The following is a 21949-nucleotide window of genomic DNA, read 5'->3' as shown; positions in this document are numbered from 1 at the left end:
TATAGACACTTTACAGCACGGCCACCTGGATAGAAATCAGGGGGGCGATTTTCCCACTGGAGGCGGGTTTCGGTTTGGGTGGGTTCAAAACCCGCCTCCACTGATAGGTTTGAAAAAATTGCAATTTTCCCATAATTGGCCACTTGATTTCAGAGGTGTGGGTTACTCTTGGTCAATTAGTGTTTTGGGACTGAAACTCGCCTCTGCTGACATCACTTTTCCAGCCTCTTAAGGGCTGCTTGTTGCCTTGGATCATTCCACAGGATTTCTGTCGATGCTGCACCACCTGCAACATATTTTGAGAAACCACTATGTCCAATTCCAAGGCAAGGGCCTCCCTGAGGTTCTTGGATGAAGCGCTGCAAATGTTGGTTGAGGGGGTGAGAGGTAGCAGGGAGGTGCTCTTCCACTCATCTGGGAGGAAGAGGCCTCCCAAAGAAACCAAGGCTGTGTGGGTACAGCTGGCAAGGGACCTAATCTGCAGATGTGTGTGCAGATTGGGTGACTGTTTATGTGTATTGATGAAATGCCATCCCTGTTGGAAAGCATTAAAATGATTTGATGGCAAAATGATGGCATTATGGCATCTGTTCTTTTGCCCTTCGGCAGTTCCACCTTGCGGGCTCCGCGACACTTGCGTTGTCAGGTTGGTGGCCAAAGTGAAAGGAGGCCAGAGAGTCGTGTCCATTGTCTATGATGTCTTAAGATGGAGCCATGGATATGTGCCAACATGGGCAACCTATGCAAATCTGGCCAGGATAAGTTCATCCCTTGCATCACGGGCAGCCATGTGCTCATGTGCTGTCGCTGCTGCTGGTCGATAGACCGGCACTCTGTGGGAGGAAGTGTAGTCCAGGTAGCTGTGGGAGTCAGTGGGCTTGTAGTGAATATTGGTCGATAACCTATCCCCTTCCTCCCACCCCGCTTCCTGTAAGGACTCTATTCCATTCTCCCAGTTTCTCCATCTCCGCCATATCTGCTCCGACGATGCCACCTTCCACACCAGTGCTTCAGACGTCTTCCTTTTTCTGCAACCGAGGATTCCCCTCTACCGTGATCGACACTGCCCTCGACCCTGTCAGTTCTATCTCCCGCACTTCTGCCCTCACCCCTGCCCCTCCCTCCCGGAACCACGATAGGGTTCCCCTTGTCCTCACCTTTCACCCCACCAGCCTCCACATTCAATGGATCATCCTCCGGCATTTCCGCTACCTCCAAAGTGATCCCACCACCAAACGTATCTTCCCCTCCCCTCCCCTTTCAGCATTCTGCAGGGACCGCTCCCTCCGAGACACCCTAGTCCACTCCTCTATCACCCCAAACAGCCCTTCCCCTTCACCTGGCACCTTCCCGTGCAAGCGGAGGAGATGTAACACCTGCCCCTATACCTCCCCCCTTCCCACTGTCCAGGGCCCCAAACACCCCTTCCAGGTGAAACAGCGATTTACTTGTACTTCTCGCAATCTAGTATACTGTATTCGCTGCTCACGATGCAGTCTCCTCTACATTGGGGAGACCAAACGCAGATTGGGTGACCGCTTTGCGGAACACCTCCGTTGAGTCCGTAAAGGTGACCCCAAGCTTCCGGTCGCCTGTCATTTTAATTCAACGCTCCATTCCCACTCCGACCTCACTGTCCTTGGCCTCTTGTATTGTTCCACGGAAGCGCAACGTAAACTCGAGGAACAGCACCTCATCTTCCGATTAGGCACTCTGCAGCCTTCCGGACTCAATATCGAGTTCAACAATTTCACATCATAACCTCGGCCCCTATTTCATTTTTTCTTGTAATTTTTCCACTCCTTTCCCCCCCCCCCACCCACCCTTTCCTTTTGTTTCGCTCTCACACCTGGCAGCTATCCCTTGCCCTGCCAGTACACTTTACACCCAATCTCAGCTTATTACCATCTCGTCTAGCTTCGACCACCTTTCATTGTCTCGTTTTTACTTCTTTTGTTTTCTTTTATTAAGTTTTGTCCGATCGCAGCCCTGCCTCCGATCCATCTTTTCTTTCCAGTTCTGAAGAAGGGTTCAACCCGAAACGTCAACTCAAATTTCTCTCCACGGATGTTGCCTGACTTGCTGAGTATTTCCAGCATTTTCTGTTGTTATTTCAGATTTCCAACATCCGCAGTATTTTGCTATCGTACTACTGTAAAACTGGCAGTTGGAAGTTCTTATATGAATTTTGTGTGACATTCACCCGCATGGTACAGTTGCCATAGTTACATCGTAGTCAGAGGCAATTAACACCAGTTACTTTGCAAAGATTTTTAAAAAGAATGGGGGCAGGGTGAGTCATCAGACTAATTCAACTGAAGGGTGGAGGATGTTACAAAATGTGAAAATGGGCTGGATTTTACCAGTCCAGAGGCAGGACTGCTGGGAAAATGGGAAAAATTGGGAGCAGGTCCCAACCATCTTCCCAGGAGGCGAGTCTCTGACTTGCGCAGGGACCTGTCTCTGAGGTGGGAAGGGGATTAGAGCCAATTAACTGCCCGTTAACAGGTAAAGAGGCTTTTCACCATTTTATGCCTGCTGATGTGGGCTTCCCAACGTCAGGAAACCCCGCCAGGGTCAGCAATGCGAGCAGTGGGTCTGGTGGGGTTGAAATGTCAGCTGTAGAGGTGAGTGATGGGTGCAAGTATGGCCAGGTAAGTATGAGAGGTGAGTGTAAAGTGTTGGAAAAAGTTTCCTTACCTTTGCTTTTTTCTGCGGGCTTCAACCTTTGAGGATCCGGAGGTGCCTCATCTCAACGGCAGAGATGACAGAATGGCTGCTGCATTCTCAGATGCAGCAGCCATCTGCTTTCTGCTGAGGGGTCTTGGTGAGCGTGTGCAAGGGCTCACCTTAGAACAGAGATTGTCAGTGTTTGACAGCTTCTCAAAGCTATCAAATGCTGACAATTCATGTCAAATTTTTTTTTGACAGATGAAGCTTCATACGCTGACGTCATCTGTCATCGGCTTTCCCTTAATTGGCCGGTAAGCCCGCAGGGCAGGCTTAACAAGGCCAATCAAGGGAAAATAATGTGGGTTGGTCAGACGTCACTGGGGGCGGGACTGAAACCTGGAAACCAGAAATCCTGCCTCCAGCACATCTCCATTGAGAAAATCCAGCCCAAAGAGTTTGCGAACACTGTGTAGATCTGGAGATTGAATTACAACTTTGTACCTGACTTCCACATTCAGTAGTTTTTGCTGTAAAGCTGAGACAATGAGCCATAGCTTACAAGTGATCTCACATTCAAATAAAAGAGACACAGATGCTATGGTATTAAGTTTTATTTTGCGTAAGCATTGGTTTACCGGTGTACACAAATAAAAAACTCATTTGGAAATGCATATAAAGTGAGAATTAACTTTCCTATATGCTGCATATAAAAACGCAACATATAGGGGATTAACTCATACTTTATCATTAGAACTGCAGTATTTCAGAATTCAAAAATAAATCAATTTTTTGTTTCTATACATATACATAATAAGCACAAGATTTACCAAAACATGTTGAAAATTCTTCTGTAGTTTTAGTGGCTGGAAATCTTGCTGAGGAGATTAAAAGCAAGGATTTGCTGCGAGGCCAGATACCATCATGGCAATTACACCATTTGACATCTTTAACAATGGGAGGAAAAACTGCATACACGATATTAAATATTAACAATGAGCCTTGGTTGTTCAAAACAATTTGGAACAATGTGTGCCCTATATTTTTTAAATACTCACCAAGGTAAGGGAGGTCAGTGGTGTGGAAAGATATACTTTTACTTTGGGAACCACATGTTAGCACTAGACACTCCCAGGCCAGGTACAACATAGCCAAAGGTAGAGTAAAGCACTCCTCCCTACTATGTCCCAATAACATGCTTCGATCTCAACTTCAAAAAGGTGATTCCCCATTAGAATTTTTAACATTCCAATCATCTATCCTTAAGGTTCTCTGAATGTGACTGTCAATTTGTGCTGTATTTTAGGAAGTTCAGTGCTATTGACCAGTGTTCATCAAAAACGGAGTTTAGACTGATCAAATTAATTTGACTTGGGACAGAATCAGCCATCCTATCAGCTTGGGCTGAATTTGAACCCAGCGCCCCCTCCTACAACAATGCTTCCAAATCTTTGTTTCCATTCCATTTTTAAAAATATTTTCTACTTGAACATGTTTTCCAATATATGCACTGCATTAAGAATTGAGGAAATTTGAGTTTTGGGGGAAAATACAGCCAACAGACACCACTGCTTAACACTGTGCTGTTTAGAAATTCCTACCGTAAAAGGTTTGTTGCTAAATTCTGATAGCAGGTGCCTTTCATGAATATTTTCCAACAAATTAGTTCAGTTTCATATTCCTTCTATTTACACATACATAATGCTGACATTATGTGCTGCTCATTCATTAAAGTAATGGATAAAATATAACACATTACCTCTCTCGTTTAGTCATATATCAAGATTATATATGACTTTAAATTGCTAGAATGGGATAGGTGGACCCAGGTTCAATCTGGTAAAAGGTAAATTTAGGACAGCTATCAGAATGCGCTTCCTCACACAAAGAGTAATCAACATGTGGAATGGACTTCCAGATTGAGTAGTGGAGGAGAAAACCCTAGGAATTATTGAAGAAACAATTAGGTGCTGCAATGGGGGGAGCTGTAGTGTCTTCCTGGATGGACGAAACAAGATGGGCAAAATGGCCTTCCTCATTTAATAATCTTGTGAACAGTTGCCAACCAACAAACTCTCTGGTCACCAACTGCTTTAATAGTCCAATTAAAATTTCTATGCTTTCCCTTTCTTCTTTTTAGCAACCTTCTCTTTTCTTTTCTTGACATGTTTAGGCACTTTGTTTTTTCGTTTTTCTCGCTGGGCTTCTTTAACTGATTTTTTCCTGTCCTATAAACAGAAATAACATTGTTCAGATACATGTAATAAACATAGATGAATCAATACTAATTTTACTTTTTTCATTGTATTCCATTCTAACTAACTTCTTGTCAATTTATTACATTAATTCACTATCAGCAGTACAAATAATGCAAGTAATAATTACATCTCTAGAAGTAATATTTACAGGAAAATATGTCTACTGGCAAAAAAAAGTGCACTAGTTAAAAAAATTAACACTCCAGTACTTCCAGTACTTCTCGACCAAACTAAGCCATTGCTCACTGGTGATTGGGGGCCTGGCTCTAAAGCTTACTTTCTTATGGTCCTGGAATGTGATTGGTCCCTGAACATATGTAAAGGGAAAGAATTAGGCACAACAAGCCCACCGCAACCAGTCAGTGGTACAACCTTGCACACCATCCACTCATCCCTAGCAAAACTAGCACCCACCCCACCCAAAAAATAATTCCTTGGCCCCGAAGGCACAACGCCACTTTTTCTGGGTGCATAGGGAAGAAGTTGGGGTAGAATCCAGTTACTCTAGGTCACTTTCTATTGTGTTCTCAAAATCCCCCATTGACATCTTCTAGTTTCCATCACTGCAGTCCTTGCTCCGCCCTGGTTGAATTATACCCTGCCTCTAACCATACTTGGACTGAAGCCTGCATTTCATCTTTACTCCCCGTGGTCATCAACAATAAAAAACTGAGCATTAAATCATTCAAGGTTTCTAAATACTAAATAGCACAATTTTACTTTGCACAGCTACACTGTACCGTGCACAACAGCACTGAAGCCTAATTTGCTGCACTTACTGTAATAATCAAGTATAGCAAAATTAATTGTCAGGTGGAAACTTTAATGTTAAAACCATTGCCTGCACCTTAAATGCTAGGACCCCAATAATCCTACCAAGCTCCCCCTCAGCCATGAAAATGAACGATTTCTAAAGGAACCGGACTGACAAATGAAAACTAACCTTTTTGTTAGTTTTGTCTTCCTGAGTATGTTCTTTAGGATGGATCCCATCTCCCTCTTCATCAGAACCAAGCTCGGATTCAGAGCTATCATGTTCAGAATTAGATTTTTCATCACTTTCTTCCGAATTCTCGAGGAGAGCAGGTACCTGGTATAAATAAATTAAAATGAATTCAAGTTTTGGATTAATGGAACTTAATCTGCCACACACAATCCATACAATAAATTAAAAGTGCAGACCCCAATTACTGACTGGTTCATTATTGTTGAAGCCAAGTGTACAATAATTATTCAGTTGCTCCGATGAGATTTTATTTTTTAGCAACAGGAAAGGCGAATTAACAAGCCCATCACTCCTTGATTAATCTCAACCCACCTACTCACCACATTCCCAAATATCTTGTCTCTAGAAACAGATTGAATCAACTCAAATCCACTTGCATTATTTATTTAATGGCCTTCCTGGAAAGTTACTCTATTATCCTTTGTTAAAAAAAAGTTGTATCTTTGTATTCTTAACTTCCTAATTTTTAAATTTGCTATATGAATCCTTCCCTAAAATGAACAATTTGCCCAGATCAACTTCGTCAATCCCCTATATAATCTTGACAACTTGGTCTTCCCGTTTCTAAACAAAATAAGCCCAACTTCCTTAACCTTCACTCATAATTTAGACCAGATCCTGGGACCCCCGAAAGGACTGCTGGACATACAAGATTCTTGACTTCTGAATGTATTTGGTATAATAATAAGTACAAATCTTACCTGTTGCACACCAGTCAAGTCTTTCTTCATTCCAGTTACTGTCTGGTACAGAATCTAAGCAAAAATAAAAGTGCAGATTAGACTGTGGTTTTTAATCTACTATTGGAAAACATTTGCAAACATTATGCTTTTCTGATAGTATACGTTATAATAAAGTATGGGGCATTTTTTCATATGCAGTATTTTCTAAACATTACATTTTGATTTATTAAGTATGCCACCAAACTTCTCAAAGAGTAGATGCACTTGGCATTTGAAAATAGACATATTTTAAAGCAGCAATTAATTTAAAATGTGTACAATTAGCACTAAAGGAACAAATTTGCACAATATGCCATTAACTTGAAACTATTTGAGAATACCACTCGAAGGCCACAAAGGTGGTTTATGTGGGTTTTGGAAATTTCACACTGTTGCATTTTGTTAGGTCAAAATGGAGGAAGTTTCACTCTTCAGCTGGAACTCTGCTTGATGCTGACATGGGTGCCTGAAGTGGGAAGGTGTTCCATACCAAAGCACTACCATCCCTCAAAAGCCCCATTTGTCACATAATGGCTGGCCAACTCATGGCTGCTGTACCATTGTTTCTGAAGCTGGGTGTGGAAACATGATTGTTTTGTGGATTTCCTCACACTCAACCGACTCATCTCTGTAATAAAAAGCTGAGACACAGTGGCCCGGATTTTCCTCTCAGCGGTTGAAGGAACGGCTTTTGCTGTTCACCTCACGAACAGCTGCCCAGACTTTTCGCGAGATTGTCAGCGGAGATTTCTACTAATCCGGCATTGGTTTCAATGCAGTACCCTCTACAGGGTATCTGTTGCGTCTGTGAGCAGGACAAGCAACAGCAAGGCTCTTCAACCAATCAGATTGAAGTAGTCTCAGACACGCAGACTGCAAACCAGGAAGTATAAAAAAAGGAAATATAAATTGCATTTAAATCATTGTACAGAAAGCAAAATAAAGATTGGGACATACAGACGAGATTAAGGGAGATAAATAAAAGAAAAACAAAAAATATATATTTTAATTTTCTGAGGGAATGAGACTCCACACTTCTAAAATTAATTTTTCAGGGCCACAGAGGTTGTTCAGCAGTAATCATCACTCATTACGCAGTTAAAAACTCACTCACTTCTGAATGCACCAGCCCTAACTTTTTCATCCGTCTTTAGTGCGGAACTAATGGGTAAGTACCACAAGTTCACGCCATTACAGGGATTTCAATGCCGAATCTATCGGCGAGGAATGCAACTGTGGAGGAGCAGAGTATCTCTGACAGCAACTTCTGGATTTTCGCGTTTAACTGCGCATCAGTGAACGCCAGAAGTTGCTGTCAGATTTACCCTGTAATAACCTTATTACAGCAAAATCCGGGTCAGTGTATTGGTATCCACAGCAAAGCAAAATTAAAAATGTCAGTGCTCCAGCTGAAAAAAAGTGAAGTGAAAATTACAATTTCTGTTAGAAGAACAGCTACTTGGGGGGTAGGAACTTGTAGAAATCATTAAAAAAAAATTGATGCAGAGGTTTCCACAAATAGACAAGGATAAGGACAATGTCTTTCCCTGGAGCATTCTTTTAATAAGCAATATTAATATTTTCACACAAAACTCAGCTTTTTTTCCTATAGCAGATCACATGGACTACCACTTACATTGTCATGCTGTCCATTCATAATCATATCTTCTTCCTTGAGCTTCATCATTATGTCAACATCTCGTTCATAATGCTTCACTTCATTCAGTGTCCTGGGAATATAGGCATTTTTGAACACCTACAGAAAGAGTAGTAAATATATTTAAAACTAACCTTAAACCATTGGACAGAAATTATCCAAGATAATGCAATATCAAATTAATAATTTCTTAGTGTCAAAATCCATTCCCCAGTCCAATACTCAGTTTACAATTGTTAGAAAGAAAATGTAATCTAGAAAATAAAATATTGAGGGTAAATTCAATGTTACTATTTTTTTAATGCATGTTTATTTTATTGATTATATATGCAACATTTTTTCCTTAATTTTTTATTTTATACAGCATAATTACAATGTCAGCTTGGCCAATGTGGCAGAGCCTGGTCTCCAATCGTCTTGGATCCCCTTGCCATTAGACCAAGACCTTGCTCTGTCAAGCCAGTGGTAGCTGGTGTGCAACGGCCACCCCACGATAAAAGAATTCACGCACAGGCATCTTATACCCTGTAAAATGAAGTACAGGACCTGGAACGTCAGGACTCTCATGGACAACCCCAATAGCAACAGACTGGAACATCGTACTGCTATCGTTGCCCGGGAGCTCAAACGTTTCGACATAGACATCGCCGCCCTAAGTGAGACCCAGCGGGCAGGGGAAGGCCAGCTCAAGGAGCAAGGCAGTGGTTACACCTTCTTCTGGAAAGGCAAACCTGAAGAAGAACACTGCCTCCATGGGGTAGGCTTCGCCATAAAAAAAGAACTAGTTGGACATCTCAAGAGACTCCCCTTGCAGAATAAACGAACGCCTCATGACTCTTCGGCTCAACCTAGCCCGGAACCAGTGTGCTATGGTCATCAGTGTGTACGCCCCAACACTGGAAGCCACAGATGAGACCAAAGAGGAATTCTACTCCAGCCTTGAACAATCCCTGTCCCGAGTCCCAACGGGTGACAAGCTGATCCTTCTTGGCGACTTTAACGGCAGAGTTGGAAAGGACACAGACCTCTGGGGAGGTGTGATCGGCAGAGACGGGGTAGAGAAAGCCAACTCCAACGGTACCCTCCTCCTGACGAAATGCTTAGAACATGGCCTTGTCCTAACCAACACCTTGTTCCGTCAGAAAGACAAGTACAAGGCTTCATGGCAAAACCCTCGCTCCAAGCACTGGCATCTGCTGGACTACGTCATCGTCCGAGCGAGGGACCGTAAGGACGTCCACATCAACATGACAGGAGCCGACGACTGCTGGACAGACCACTGCCTAATCCGCTCTGTCATCTCCGTCTACGTAGCCCCAAAACAGCGGCGGCAACAGAAACAATGACGCAGGAAAATCAATGCTGGAGCACTCAAAGACCCTGCTAAGAAAGCCCGATTCAGCGGGAAATAGAACGGACACGGTCAAGGGCCATGTCAACCACAGTAGAGGGGAATCCTCGGTTGAGGAAAAAGGAAGACATGTCGGAAGCACTAGTATGGAAGGTGGCATTGCCAGAGCAGATGCGGCGGAGACGGAGAAACTCTGAGAATGGAATAGAGTCCTTACAGGAAACGGGGTGGGAGGAAGTGTCGTCCAGGTAGCTGTGGGAGTCAGTGGGCTTGTAGTGAATGTTTGTCAATAGCCTATCCCCAGAGATGGAGATAGAGAAGTCGAGGAAGGGGAAGGAAGAGTCGGAGATGGACCATGTGAAGGTGAGGGAAGGGTGGAAATTGGAAGCAAAGTGAATGAAATTTTCTAGTTCAGGGCAAGAGCAGGAAACGGCACCGATACAGTCATCAATGTACCAGAAAAAGAGGTGAGGAAGGGGACCGGAGTAGGACTGGAACAAAGAATGTTCCACATAGCCCACGAAAAGGCAGGCATAGCTAGGACCTTAAATTTAAGTCAGTTTAAAATTTAACAAAAACTTGCACTTATATAGCATCTTTATTATAGAAAAACAAAGTACTTCACAGAGGCATAAAGAAAGAATGGATGCCGAGCCAAAAAAAATTAGGAAAGACCAAAAGCTTGGTCAAAGAGGTGAGTTTTAAGAGAAGAAGGTGGAGAAGCAGAGGGCTTTATGGAGGGAATCCCAGAGAATGGGGCCTAGGTGGCTAATGGTGGGGGGAGAAGGATTAGGGGGTGCACAAAAGGCCAGAGACAGAGGAACAGAGTTAAGGGGAAGGGGAAGTTGAAGTTGTAGCATTGAAGAGGTTACAGAAACAGCGAGGGGCAAAATTACTAAGGAATTTAAACAGAATTATGAAAATTTAACTTTTGAGGTACATGGGGACGGGGAGCCAACGTAGGTTAGCAGGACAGGGATGATGAGTTCACGAGACTTGGTGCAGGAAAGGATTGGGTAGCAGAGTTTTGGATGAGCTGAAGCTTATGAAGAAGGGTGAAGAATATGAGGCCCAGCAAGACAGCACTGGAGTGCTGGAGTCTGGAGGTGACAAAGGCAGAGATACGGGTTTCAGCAACAGATGGGCTGAGGCAGAGGTGCGCGATGTTATGCTGGTGGACATTGCAGGTCTTTATAATGAAGAGAAAGCACACCTCAGGCCAAGATTGCAAACAGTCTGGTTCAGCCGAAGTGTGTGACCGGGGAGGAGGATTAAGTTGGTGGCGAGGATAGAGAGTTTGTGGCAGGGACAGAAGACAATGGCTTTGGTCTTCCTGATGTTTAGCTAGAGGAAACTGCAGCTCATCGAAGAATGGACAGCATAAAGGCAGTGAAGGAGTGGAGAGGTAGAGCTGGGTGTCATCAGCATACATGTGAAAGCTGATCTTATGACTGATGATGTCCTCGAGGGACAGCATGTAGATGAGGAAAAGGAGGGACCTTCAGGAGTCAGGTGCTCCTGAAGTGACGGAGCAGGGGTGGAAAGGGAATCCATTGCTAGAGATACTCTGGCTAAGATTTAATTAGGTGAGAGTGAAACCAAGCAAAGGCTGACCGAAAGAGCTGGACGATGGAGGAGGAGACATTGGAGGAAGATGCTGCAGTCAAATGCGTTGGAGGCTGCAGAGGAATGATGCACCAGTTACAGAGAGGATGTTACTCATGGCTTAACATTTCTACAATCAGATTTCTGCCCCTCCACCCCTGCACAGCTTTGAAAACAGTTGAATCAAACAGGCAGTTGTGGGACCAATGGGCACGGATGTGGGAAACAACAACACATTCAAGGACTTCGGAGAGGAAAGGGAGATTGGAGATGGTGCAGTAGTTTGCAAGGACAGAGTGGCTGAGGGTATGCTTTTTGAGGAGTTAAGTTATGTTATAACAACAGTTCTGAAAGGGAGGAGGACAGTGCCTTAGAAGAGGAAATCAATTAATGTCAGCTACCAGAGAGGCCTGGAAGAGAAGTTCCTAAATTTAAGCATTTTCTTTAAAAAGTTAATATTTTGCATTAATTATCTTAAGCCTTTGTGTAGCTTTCATTACTTTTATACTGTTCCAAATTGTGAAGAACCTGTTCAATTTATGTAAGCAGTGCGAGCGAGGAGCTTCCTCTAGTTCTCCCTTTTCACATTGATATACCCGTGTGAAGTTGGTGAAGCCAGAGCCATGTACATGTGTGCAAACACAAACAGAGCACTGCTTACCAATGTCCAACTCAATGTGAGATTTGAGCATTCATATTTCACAAGCTTAGCATTAGTGCAAAGTAGCAACTGCTTCGCAACACTAAACTTGGAATGTAAAGATCCGAACTGACTCTGAAGTGGAGTGGAGTGAGATTATTTCCTTCAGGGGCTCTCGCTCCGCTTCATTGATAAGGTTGGACCCGACACTGGCACTGGATTCAGGTTGCACTTGCACTATAACTGTAGCATTGGTGCACTGCGTTGCAGTTGATGCGTGAATGCACCCTAAAATGCAAATGAGGGTTACTAGAATTTTTCAAATGAAATCTTTTAGCAGTTAATCACAATGGCTATTTTTGCACTGAAGCTTGTACAAAATCACCTCATCCAGATAGTCATGCTAACAGCACACCAATGTGCATTTGTCCATTTTATTTTACATTTTTTGGTGTTATGATGTGCCCGAGGGGAAATTACAACAGCACTGAAAGTATATTAGAAAACCTTTGCAGAAAAAAATATAGGCAACATTCCAATAGAAGATACACACCTCTTCATCTACTTGGTCCTGGTTGGATCGTTCTTCCTCTGTTCCCTCTGCAGCTATTTCCATTGCCTAATTAACATAAGTACAACAGTGGTAATGTTAGAGATACAAAATAAACAAGGGATCTTTTATCCTGCTCCATTATTTATACAGTAAACTTTCATTTTTCCTCTTGGAATACTATCTTGCAACACATCCCTTTGCTCAGTAAAGTTATTTATGACTGAAAGGATTTTGCACCAACAATTATCTAAAAGTCCAAAATTTGTAATCAGTCATACTTCTTTGAAAAGAGAGAAAAAGGCCAGTAGTCACAAGAGATAACAAATAATTTAAAGACACAGAGCTATGAAATGCATTAAACAGTGAGGAGGTTAGTAGCAGACTTCAGAAGGACACAGACAGACTAATGGGCAGACACATGGCAGATGAAATTTAATGCAGAGAAGTGTGAAGTGATGCATTCTGGAAGGAAAAAGGATAGGCAGTATAAACGAAATGGTACAATTTTAAAGGGGGTGCAGGAACAGAGAGACCTTGGGGCTCAAGGTGGCAGGACAAATTGATAATGTTAAAAAAGCATATGGGATTCTTGGCTTTGTAAATAGAGGAGAGTACAAATGCAAAGAAGTTAATCACTTTGGTAATCAATACTCAACTAGTATATTGTGTCCAATTCTGGGTACCGCATTTTAGAAAGGTCGTCAAAGGCCTTGCAGAGAATGCAGAGGAGATGTAATAGAATGGTGCCAGGGATAAAGGGTTTCAGTTATCTGGAACAACTAGAGAAGCTGGGATTGTTCTCCTTAGAGCAAAGTAAGTTATGGGGAAATTTAATAGAGGTGTTCAAAATTATGAGGGTTTTTGACAGAGTAGATAGGAGAAACTGTTTCCACTGGCAGGAGGAGCAGTAACCAGAGAACACAAATTTAAAATAATTGGCAAAAAAGCCAGGCGGAGATGAGAAGAATTTTTTTATTTTTTTTTATTTTTTTAAACTCTGAGTTATGATGATCTGGAATGCACTGCCTGAAAGAGTGCTAGAAGCAGATTCAATAGTAACTTTCAAATGGGAAATGGATCTCTACTTAAAAAGGAAAAATTTGCAGGGCTATGGGGAAAGAGCAGGATAGTGGGACTAATTGGATAGTACTTTCGGAAAGCCGACACAGGCACGATGGGCTGAATGGCCTCCTTCTGTGTTGTATGATTCTAACCCTAGAAGCAAGTGCTACGAATGTTAAGTACTTACCTCTAGATGTGCCCCATGTATATTTTACTCAAAAATCATTATAAACTGTAAGGCATTACAATAAAAGTTCTAGAATGTTTGGAAACAGTTAGCAATGTCTTTATATTAATTTTTCTGCTATCAATATTTGATAGGATTCATGTAGCCACTGAGCTCAATATCTCCATTATGACACCAAAGACACTGTTGCGTTATACGCATTAAATGTATAAAGAGGTCATTTCTCAATGAGCAATAAACAACACTAAAGTCTTCATTGTCCATGCTCCAATGCCCATTAGTACAGTTTTAGTGATGTAATTTTGCAATTTCCACATCAAAGCTCTAAGTATTAAAATACTCTCAGTCAAACCTTGCTTTATTTTGTTGGTCACAGCAATCAAAGGGAAAGGACACTCAAATTGAGAAAATAAAAGTTCAAACTGTACAGAATGCAAATTGATGTATTCAGATTGCAGTGTAAAAATTCAGTATGTGGCAAGTATGTTCGATTATGCGGTTAGGGTCTCCATTCCTTTAACAACATTAGCAAATGGTTCAATATACAAACACAAATGGCACTATGACCTGTACTTCAAAAAGGTTCCAATTTGGCTGCAGGAGTTATTTATCTAAAGAGCAGATTTAAACCAAAGGTTAAATTTGTCCACCGGTATTGTTAATATTGAGTAGTGCACTCCCTGATATAGCAATTAAAATTTTCCATTCACCGCAGTGACAATTGGGCTATTTAGCCTATTTTAAAAATCTAACGTTGGATCTGTCCTCACTAAAACACTCCAGATCCTTTAATACCTGTAGTGCAATGAAATAAACTTGCCTTCGATCTATTTTCTTTTCTTTCCAGTTTTGAAGAAGGGTTCGACCCGAAACGTCAACTCAAATTTCTCTCCACGGATGTTGCCTGACCTGCTGAGTTTTTCCAGCATTTTCTGGTGTTATAACAGCATCATTTTATCTCTCTCTCGCATATATGGTTATGGGAAAGCTGGCATTATCCCAAATCAGATTTCCCTTTTTTGGCATCTTATCTGATGCTACGGATAAATCCTGAGAAATTGTGCACACTATATATAGTCATATACTGCAGGATCTGTCTTCAACTCGGAGTTAAGGCTCTGGGTAAAAATATCAAGCTCAAGGCTTTTGGGAAAGACTGGGTCATTCAAGTAAAGATTTTAATTAAGTTATTAAAAGACACAAAACAAAATTCAATGGATAAATGGATGTTGCACATGGGGAGTCAAGATCCAGTGTAGTCTTCAAATGAAGGGCAGGGGATAATTGGTACAGGGCACACAGACATAATTCAGACACCATTTTACAGTAATACACTGGGTCATATTTTTATGATACTTTGATTGAGAAGCGCGGAGGCAAAAAACAGACGCTACAGCACCACCACAGGCAGGAGGGCATAATACAGTGTGACAAGCTTATGTTGGCAAGTTCTATTCTCAATGGTCCAGAATTTGCAGTTATAATGACGGCGAAATTATCAGCATGCGCCGTCATTATTCTGTGAAACTCACAGCAACTTCTGGTGCTGCACATGCGCAGTTAAACGCGGAAATCCAGAAGTTGCTGTCAGTGATCCTCCCCTCCTCCATCTATTGAAATCCTCGCAGATGAAAATCTTGGAAATCACTTGAATTGAAATGAACTTCCACTTTTTACGCTCCAATCTCGCTGTAAAAAACCCCCAAAAAGTTAAAGCCTTGTTGAATGAGGTGTAACTGGGTTTTTAATGGTGTACTGAGTCATAATTAAAGCTGAACAATCTCTCTGGCCCTGAAAAACGAATTTTATATTTGTGGAATGTCAAATTTCTCCATTTGATACAAATTCCATAGATTTTTAAAATAATAAAAATTATTCTTTTTAAAGTTTGCTTATGATATTTTAGCTTCTACCTTAATCTCATGTGTATGTCTCAATCTTTATTCCGCTTTCTGTAAAATGATTAAAAAAGTGAAGGATAATCAGTGCTTTTTACTTCCTGGTTTGCTGTGTGAGAATTCTTCAATGTGATTGGTTGCTGAGCCTGCTTGATTACATCATTGTTGCTGGACACTGGAGATCCCCCTATAGGTGGCACCAGAATGAAATTAACGCGGAAAAGGTGAAGTCCACGCCCCAGAGATTGCTAGATCTTTGCGGACAGCAGCGAGCGCCATCATCTCACCACTGAGCACAAAATCTGGGGAATATGTACATAGGAATTTAATATGGGAAAAATTGACAGAGGAGTGTGCAGACATAAGATTATATACATACAAATACACAGATTTTGGAGCATTTAGTGAGTCACTTCTAGAGAAGAATGAAGTAGGAAATTAATCCACATGCTGAAATAAATTAGGCCAATTAAAACCACTGAACAACAAAAATATAAATCTACCCTACATCCCCACAGAAGTGGGATTAAAACTGAAACTAAATTTATTGATCAAACCTCAACATGGTATAATTAAAGTTCAACCTCCCTTTCTGGATCTTGCTGCTTAAAGAAAAATACAGTTTCATTTTATAAAAGCACAGGTGTATAAGGTCCTACCCTCTGAAGGTAAGCATCAAGGTTATCATCTGTAATTGAAGGGTCTGTGACAAATTCAAAAAGTTCTCGCAGAGTCATCACAGCAACATCATGTCTACGGAAAAATTCTATCACAGAAAATAAAGGATGCAATGATGAACTACATTTCAATATTGATGGGAATCACACAAAATTCTTTAAATCATTATAGACCATGATCAGTTTTAAAGTCCAAGCATGTAAATGCAGAAAAATCTACAAGTCTATTAGGTCTGCTTTAAATTTCACACAAGAAATGCTCTTTATCTGCATATCTGACAAATAATGTTCACTGTTATTGGGGTGTCAATAGGTGAATACAGTTTAAACACAATACTAGGGTACTGTGAAATAACAAAGAATACTTCAAAACTATCCACTAAGAAATGACCAAATCAGTAACAACGTGAAGATATTGCCCATTAAATACATAAATGTTACAACTTTTTCTCATTTGCCTATTGTAAAACTGAAATGAATATTAACAATGTATGTCAAATTGCAGCCTAGAGAAACCAATAAAAAAGTGATTAATAATAAAACCATTAGACTATGAAAATTGCATCATTGCACTCTAAAAGGCTATCCTGATTATGAGAACACAAAAATACCTAGTTAATTGGACAGCCTCGGTTTAAAATAACGACTATTTTGAGCAAATCTCAATTCTTCGCCCTCAAAATGGTTTTGAGATAATGACATTTTTAACATGGCACCATTGAGCAGTGTGACACTATGGACAGTGTTTTTTTATTTTATAGATACAATTAAATAGTAGATGGATGAGATTACCATTTGGCACTAGGGAGAAGGTATCAGGTATCAACTTATTGTGCACTCTCAGTATATGAGTAGTAGTTTACTTGTTCTCACACTCAAAACGCTAGTTGGTTATATTAGTGGCTTTATGTATATTCAATGTTTAACTTTTTAAAATATGGCAGATTTATTGTATAACCATTGATCATGCTCACTGACTCAGCAAGAAAAAGATCCGAGCAAAAGCAAAGTAATTGTGATTTTGACTTACCATTAATGTTGAGACAGTCTTTTCGGAGAAACTCCAAGGCACATGGATGATCATGTTCCACTGACTGTGATACATCAATTATATAAATCCCCCCATTGTGGTACCTACAGGATGGCAGAAAAATAAAAGATGTACAAATCACCTCCTTCCTCAAAGTCTTGACTTCCATTAAGAACAATTGGACACTGGACAATTGCACTTTAAAATACATTTATTTTCACAGGCAAACTAAAAGTCATGAAGATGAGTCATTCCAAAATGAATTCCAACATATATACAGCAGTGCAAAAATAGTCCCATCAGTTTCTTGTATAATTATCCGATATACATATATAGTAACTAATATATTACACATAGTTGATTGCTTATTTAATAATGGTGTGAAACATATAACATATCACATTTAGAGTACTGTATACAGATCTATTCTCCATATTCCAAAGCGGCACTGGTGAATGTGTAAAAAAGATTTATAAGGATGATACCAGAACTAAGAGGCTATAACTATCAGAAAAGATGAACAGGCTAGGGCACTGTTTTCTAGAAGAGGTTGCGGGGTGACCTAATAGAGGTCTTTAAGATTATGAAGGGGCTTGACAGGGTAGACGTAGGGATGATTTTTCCACTTGTTGGGGGGTTCCACAACTAGGGGCCATAACTATAAGATAGTCACTAATAAATCCAATAAAGAATTCAGGAGAAACTCCTTTACTCAGAGTGGTTAGAATGTGGAACTTGCTACCAAATGGAGTAGGTCAGGCGAATAGCATAGATGCCTTTAAGGGAAAGCTAGATAAGTACATGAGGGAGAACGGAATAGAAGGATATGTTGATAGGGTTAGATGAAGTAAGGTGGGAGGAGATCATGAGGAGCATAAACACCAGCACAAACCAGTTGGGCTGAATGGCCTGTTTCTGTGCTGTAAATTCTATGTTGTTTTCCCCATCCTAGTCTAGTGGATCTACTGTAATGGAATTCTACTAAATTTCCTTTCAATCTCTTATTAAATACAAGAGTAATGCCTTAGCTCTAAGAATGATCTTTCTTGTGTAAAATATGCATGCAATAGGCTGGGCTGGACACAGAAACAAATGTATAGAATTACAGGCCATGAGCAGCCTGAGGCAGGAAATAAATTTACAAAGTTCATGGGTTCGACACGATTGTGAATTATTTCCCCAAGTTTCACTGCTTCCAGGTCTTCTATTTCTACTCTCCTCGTGTGCAATATACAATGAATATTGATTATCATGTGGCAATCATTATGGCCACATATCTCTCACTCTCCTCCTTTAAGACCCTCCTTAAAACCTGACTAAGCTATTAGTCACCCATCCCAATACCCTAATATCTCCTCCTTTGGTTCTGTGTCAGTCTTTGACTGATTACACTCTTGAAGTGCCTGGTTACATTTTCCTATGTTAAAGGCGCTATATAATTGTAAGTAGTTTCTGTTTCAGTTATTATACAGTTCTAACATTTACACAGTTACATACTGGTGTTGTTCATTTCAGGATAGGTAAATGTCATAATAAATGGGCAACATGACAACAATTTGCATTTACAAAGAGCTTTTAACATAGAATATAGCCCAAAGCGTTTGCACAGGGATGGGGGGGGGGGGAGGAGGCGGGGGGGGAGGGGTTGAGAGAAATAGATAAAAGGTATAAAGGAACATGCATTAGAAGCCCTAACCACAATCAAGGTTCAATAGACAGAGACTTCAGAGCAGTAACTTACAGCAGGTTAAACTCACTGAGATCAGCATGAACCAGTCTGGCATCCTTGTACATTCTTCGCATGTACTGAATAATGAATAGATATAGTTCACGGGCCTTGGATTCGGACAAGTTAGCATTCTTTAACAGTGGTGCCGGCCTAGAGAATAAAAGGGAGGGCAATTAAAGCACTGAGTATTAATCACCTTACTTCGAAACAGATATGTGTGCAACGGTGCTCTGTGGCAAAAATGGAGCAGAAAGAATTCAAGCCTGCGACAATTTCTTTTTAAACTATATGAAGAAATTTTGAAGTTTTAAAGTGAGATCTTGGCATATAGACTGCAGTGAACCTACATGTCCACTGACACCTTTGTTACTCCAATCGGCGGCCTATTTGACTCCAAGCTGAGCTTCCAACTCCTCGCCTTCACAAAGACCACCTACTTACATCTCAGTCTCTGGCCCTACCTCAGCCCATCTGCTGCTGAAACCCTCATTCATGCTATTGTTACCTCCAGACTTATCTATTCCAATGCTCTCCTGGCCAGCCTCCAACCTCCATAAACTTGAGCTCATCCAAAACTCGACTACCCGTATCCTAACCCACACCATGTTCTGCTCACCTACCATCCCTGTACTCGCTGACCTACATTGGCACCCAGTTCACCAGCACCTCAATTTTAAAATTCGCATCCTCGTGTTCAAATCCCTCCATGGCCTCACTCCTACCGATCTCTCTAACCTCCTCCAGCTTTGCAACTCTCCAAGAACGCTGTTTTTTCCAACTCTGGCCTCTTGTGCACTTCCCACTTCCTTCACCCCACCATTGGCTGCTGTGCCTTCAGCTGTCTAGGCCCTAAGCTCTGGAATTCCCTCCCAAAACTGCTCTCCCCCTCCATCTCTATCCTCCTTTACCGAGCTTTTAATCACCCGTCCGAATATCTCCTTTGGCTTGGTGTCAATTTTTGTCCGATTACGGTCCTGTGATGCGCCTTGGGATGTTTTTCTACGTTAAAGGCTCTACATAAGTGCAAGTTGTTGTTGTATTAAACATGTCCCCATGTTACTTGAATCCTTTGCCATAGTAGGCAATGTTTATGAATCATTTTGGTATTTCCTTTCATAACCGTGACAAATTCAATCAGGTCCAAAGTGCACACCACATTTATTTGAAAACACCACTATCGAAGGCTACAATTACAGGTAGACTATCCTTTATCCGAACTTCCGAAAACCTCTAAAAACCGAAGTTTTTTTGTTCAGCGTAAGTCGTGCGCACGACATGACCAGAGTGGCGCACGGCTTACGCTGAGCAGGGCAGAGGGTCACAGAGTTCCCTCCTGGGTAGGAGATTGCAGGCCGAGCCGGGCAGTGTGAAGGAGGTACCGGGAGAGTGAACCCAACAATACAGCGGCCCGTTCGATATTCTTTTCTCCGACCCGACCCGAACCGCGGCCCGTCCGATATTCTTTTCTCCCCCCGACCCCGACCCCCCCCTGATTTGCGGGCCAGCTTAGTAGGAGTCAGCCGATAGCCGGCTTTCCAGAGAAGCAGGAAAGGGAATGAGACACGGAACACTCGCAAGAGGTAGCCTGAACTTTTACAATTTATATTAAATACAAATTTCCCAGTCTTATAAAAATACCTTCTGAAATCCGAAACATTCCGAAAACCGAAACTCAGCTGGTCCCAAGGCTTTCGGATAAGGGATAGTGTACCTGTAACAACTTCCATTAAAAAAGGACTTGTTCCAGGACACACACTATCACCACCATAACCCAACTTATATATAGAATGCTGCCTCCAGGCTTTCTTCCCTTTTAACTGTGTTATCTTTTTCCAACCCTAGATGATCAGTACTGTACATGCATGACATACAGCTTTATTGTTAGCTAAATTATTCTTTGCAGAATGCCTCTTAAATAAAACTAATAGTTTGAATTCTACAAAAAGGAAAAAAAACTCACATATCATCTTTACCAATAAAACCCATAACAAGCACGTGACTCCTGAGCATGATTGGCTCTGGACAGGGTATTTTCGCTGTTTGCAACCTACGTCAAAAATAAACAGCATTACATTTTTACTGTAGTAAAATATATGTCCTTGCAATTCTGTTGTGCTATCATACAAATATTTAGCGTGCTTGCATGGAATACCTTCCTCTGCTATTTTAACAGATATTAAATCTGTTTATTTTATATAGGTTAATACCTCTGTTAAAATAGGAGAAATTTTACGTAGATGCATTCAAGTGTTCAAATGCTAGTATCCCGCAGCTTAATTACTAGACCAAGAGCCAATAATGTGCATAAGCAATCATCTCATTATAATCCAGATTAAAATCCAACAGAACATTGATGATGCAACAAATAATTAATCATTTTCTTTAAGATTTAGAATTATATTGCTTTCTTATTTTCAATCACAGAAATCATGCGCTGTATTAACTTTATACAACTGTTAGAACAATTAGTTGGCTTGTCTGAAACTGCTGTTTAAAGAGGGGGTCAACTCATTCAATTCAAACACCTATTGGGATTTTTTTTCCCAAATATGTTATGATTGACAATTTCTTTTTGAAATTAAGTTATTTAAATTTATTTGGCTCCAGTTACTTTTTTTTGAAGGTATTTATCTGACTTTTTCCAAATCAAGAGAGTCTTAGTCAAGCCATATAGCTTCTGCAAGTGACAGCAAAAGAGCTTCTACCGAAGAATTACTTAGATCACAGTTGCAAACTACTTGAGGAGCTACCTAAGCTTAACAACTACTTAAAAAATATACATCATGTTACCATTTTAATTCACTTGTTTTGTTCAATTGGTTTGGCCTATGTCAAAGTCTACCGTTGTGTTTTCTGCCTCCTTCTGAGACCAACAAAGATCACAAAAAGGGGATGTGATAAAAC

The 21949-nt window shown here is 41.1% G+C and overlaps 1 protein-coding gene across 1 annotated transcript in view; it reads right to left on the bottom strand.

Moving 5' to 3' along the window:
- Positions 1 to 3269: 3269 nt before the first annotated feature.
- riok1 (RIO kinase 1 (yeast)) overlaps positions 3270 to 21949 on the bottom strand; it is a 33717-nt gene continuing 15037 nt past the window's right edge. The window contains exons 9-17 of the mRNA XM_085993592.1: positions 21006 to 21092; positions 19058 to 19195; positions 17317 to 17420; positions 16269 to 16375; positions 12463 to 12528; positions 8293 to 8412; positions 6636 to 6689; positions 5872 to 6018; positions 3270 to 4898 (exon numbers count right to left, since the gene is read on the bottom strand). Of these exons, the coding sequence (XP_085849718.1) occupies positions 4785 to 4898; positions 5872 to 6018; positions 6636 to 6689; positions 8293 to 8412; positions 12463 to 12528; positions 16269 to 16375; positions 17317 to 17420; positions 19058 to 19195; positions 21006 to 21092 (937 nt within the window). The 3' untranslated portion in view covers positions 3270 to 4784. The remainder of the gene's footprint in view (positions 4899 to 5871; positions 6019 to 6635; positions 6690 to 8292; positions 8413 to 12462; positions 12529 to 16268; positions 16376 to 17316; positions 17421 to 19057; positions 19196 to 21005; positions 21093 to 21949) is intronic.

This window comes from Somniosus microcephalus, chromosome 7 (genome assembly GCF_052327205.1).
Source record: "Somniosus microcephalus isolate GS21.2 chromosome 7, FLI_Smic_1.0, whole genome shotgun sequence".
Taxonomy (NCBI): domain Eukaryota; kingdom Metazoa; phylum Chordata; class Chondrichthyes; order Squaliformes; family Somniosidae; genus Somniosus; species Somniosus microcephalus.
The sequence above is the reverse complement of the archived record's forward strand: the minus strand, read 5'-3'. Positions and strand labels throughout refer to the sequence as shown.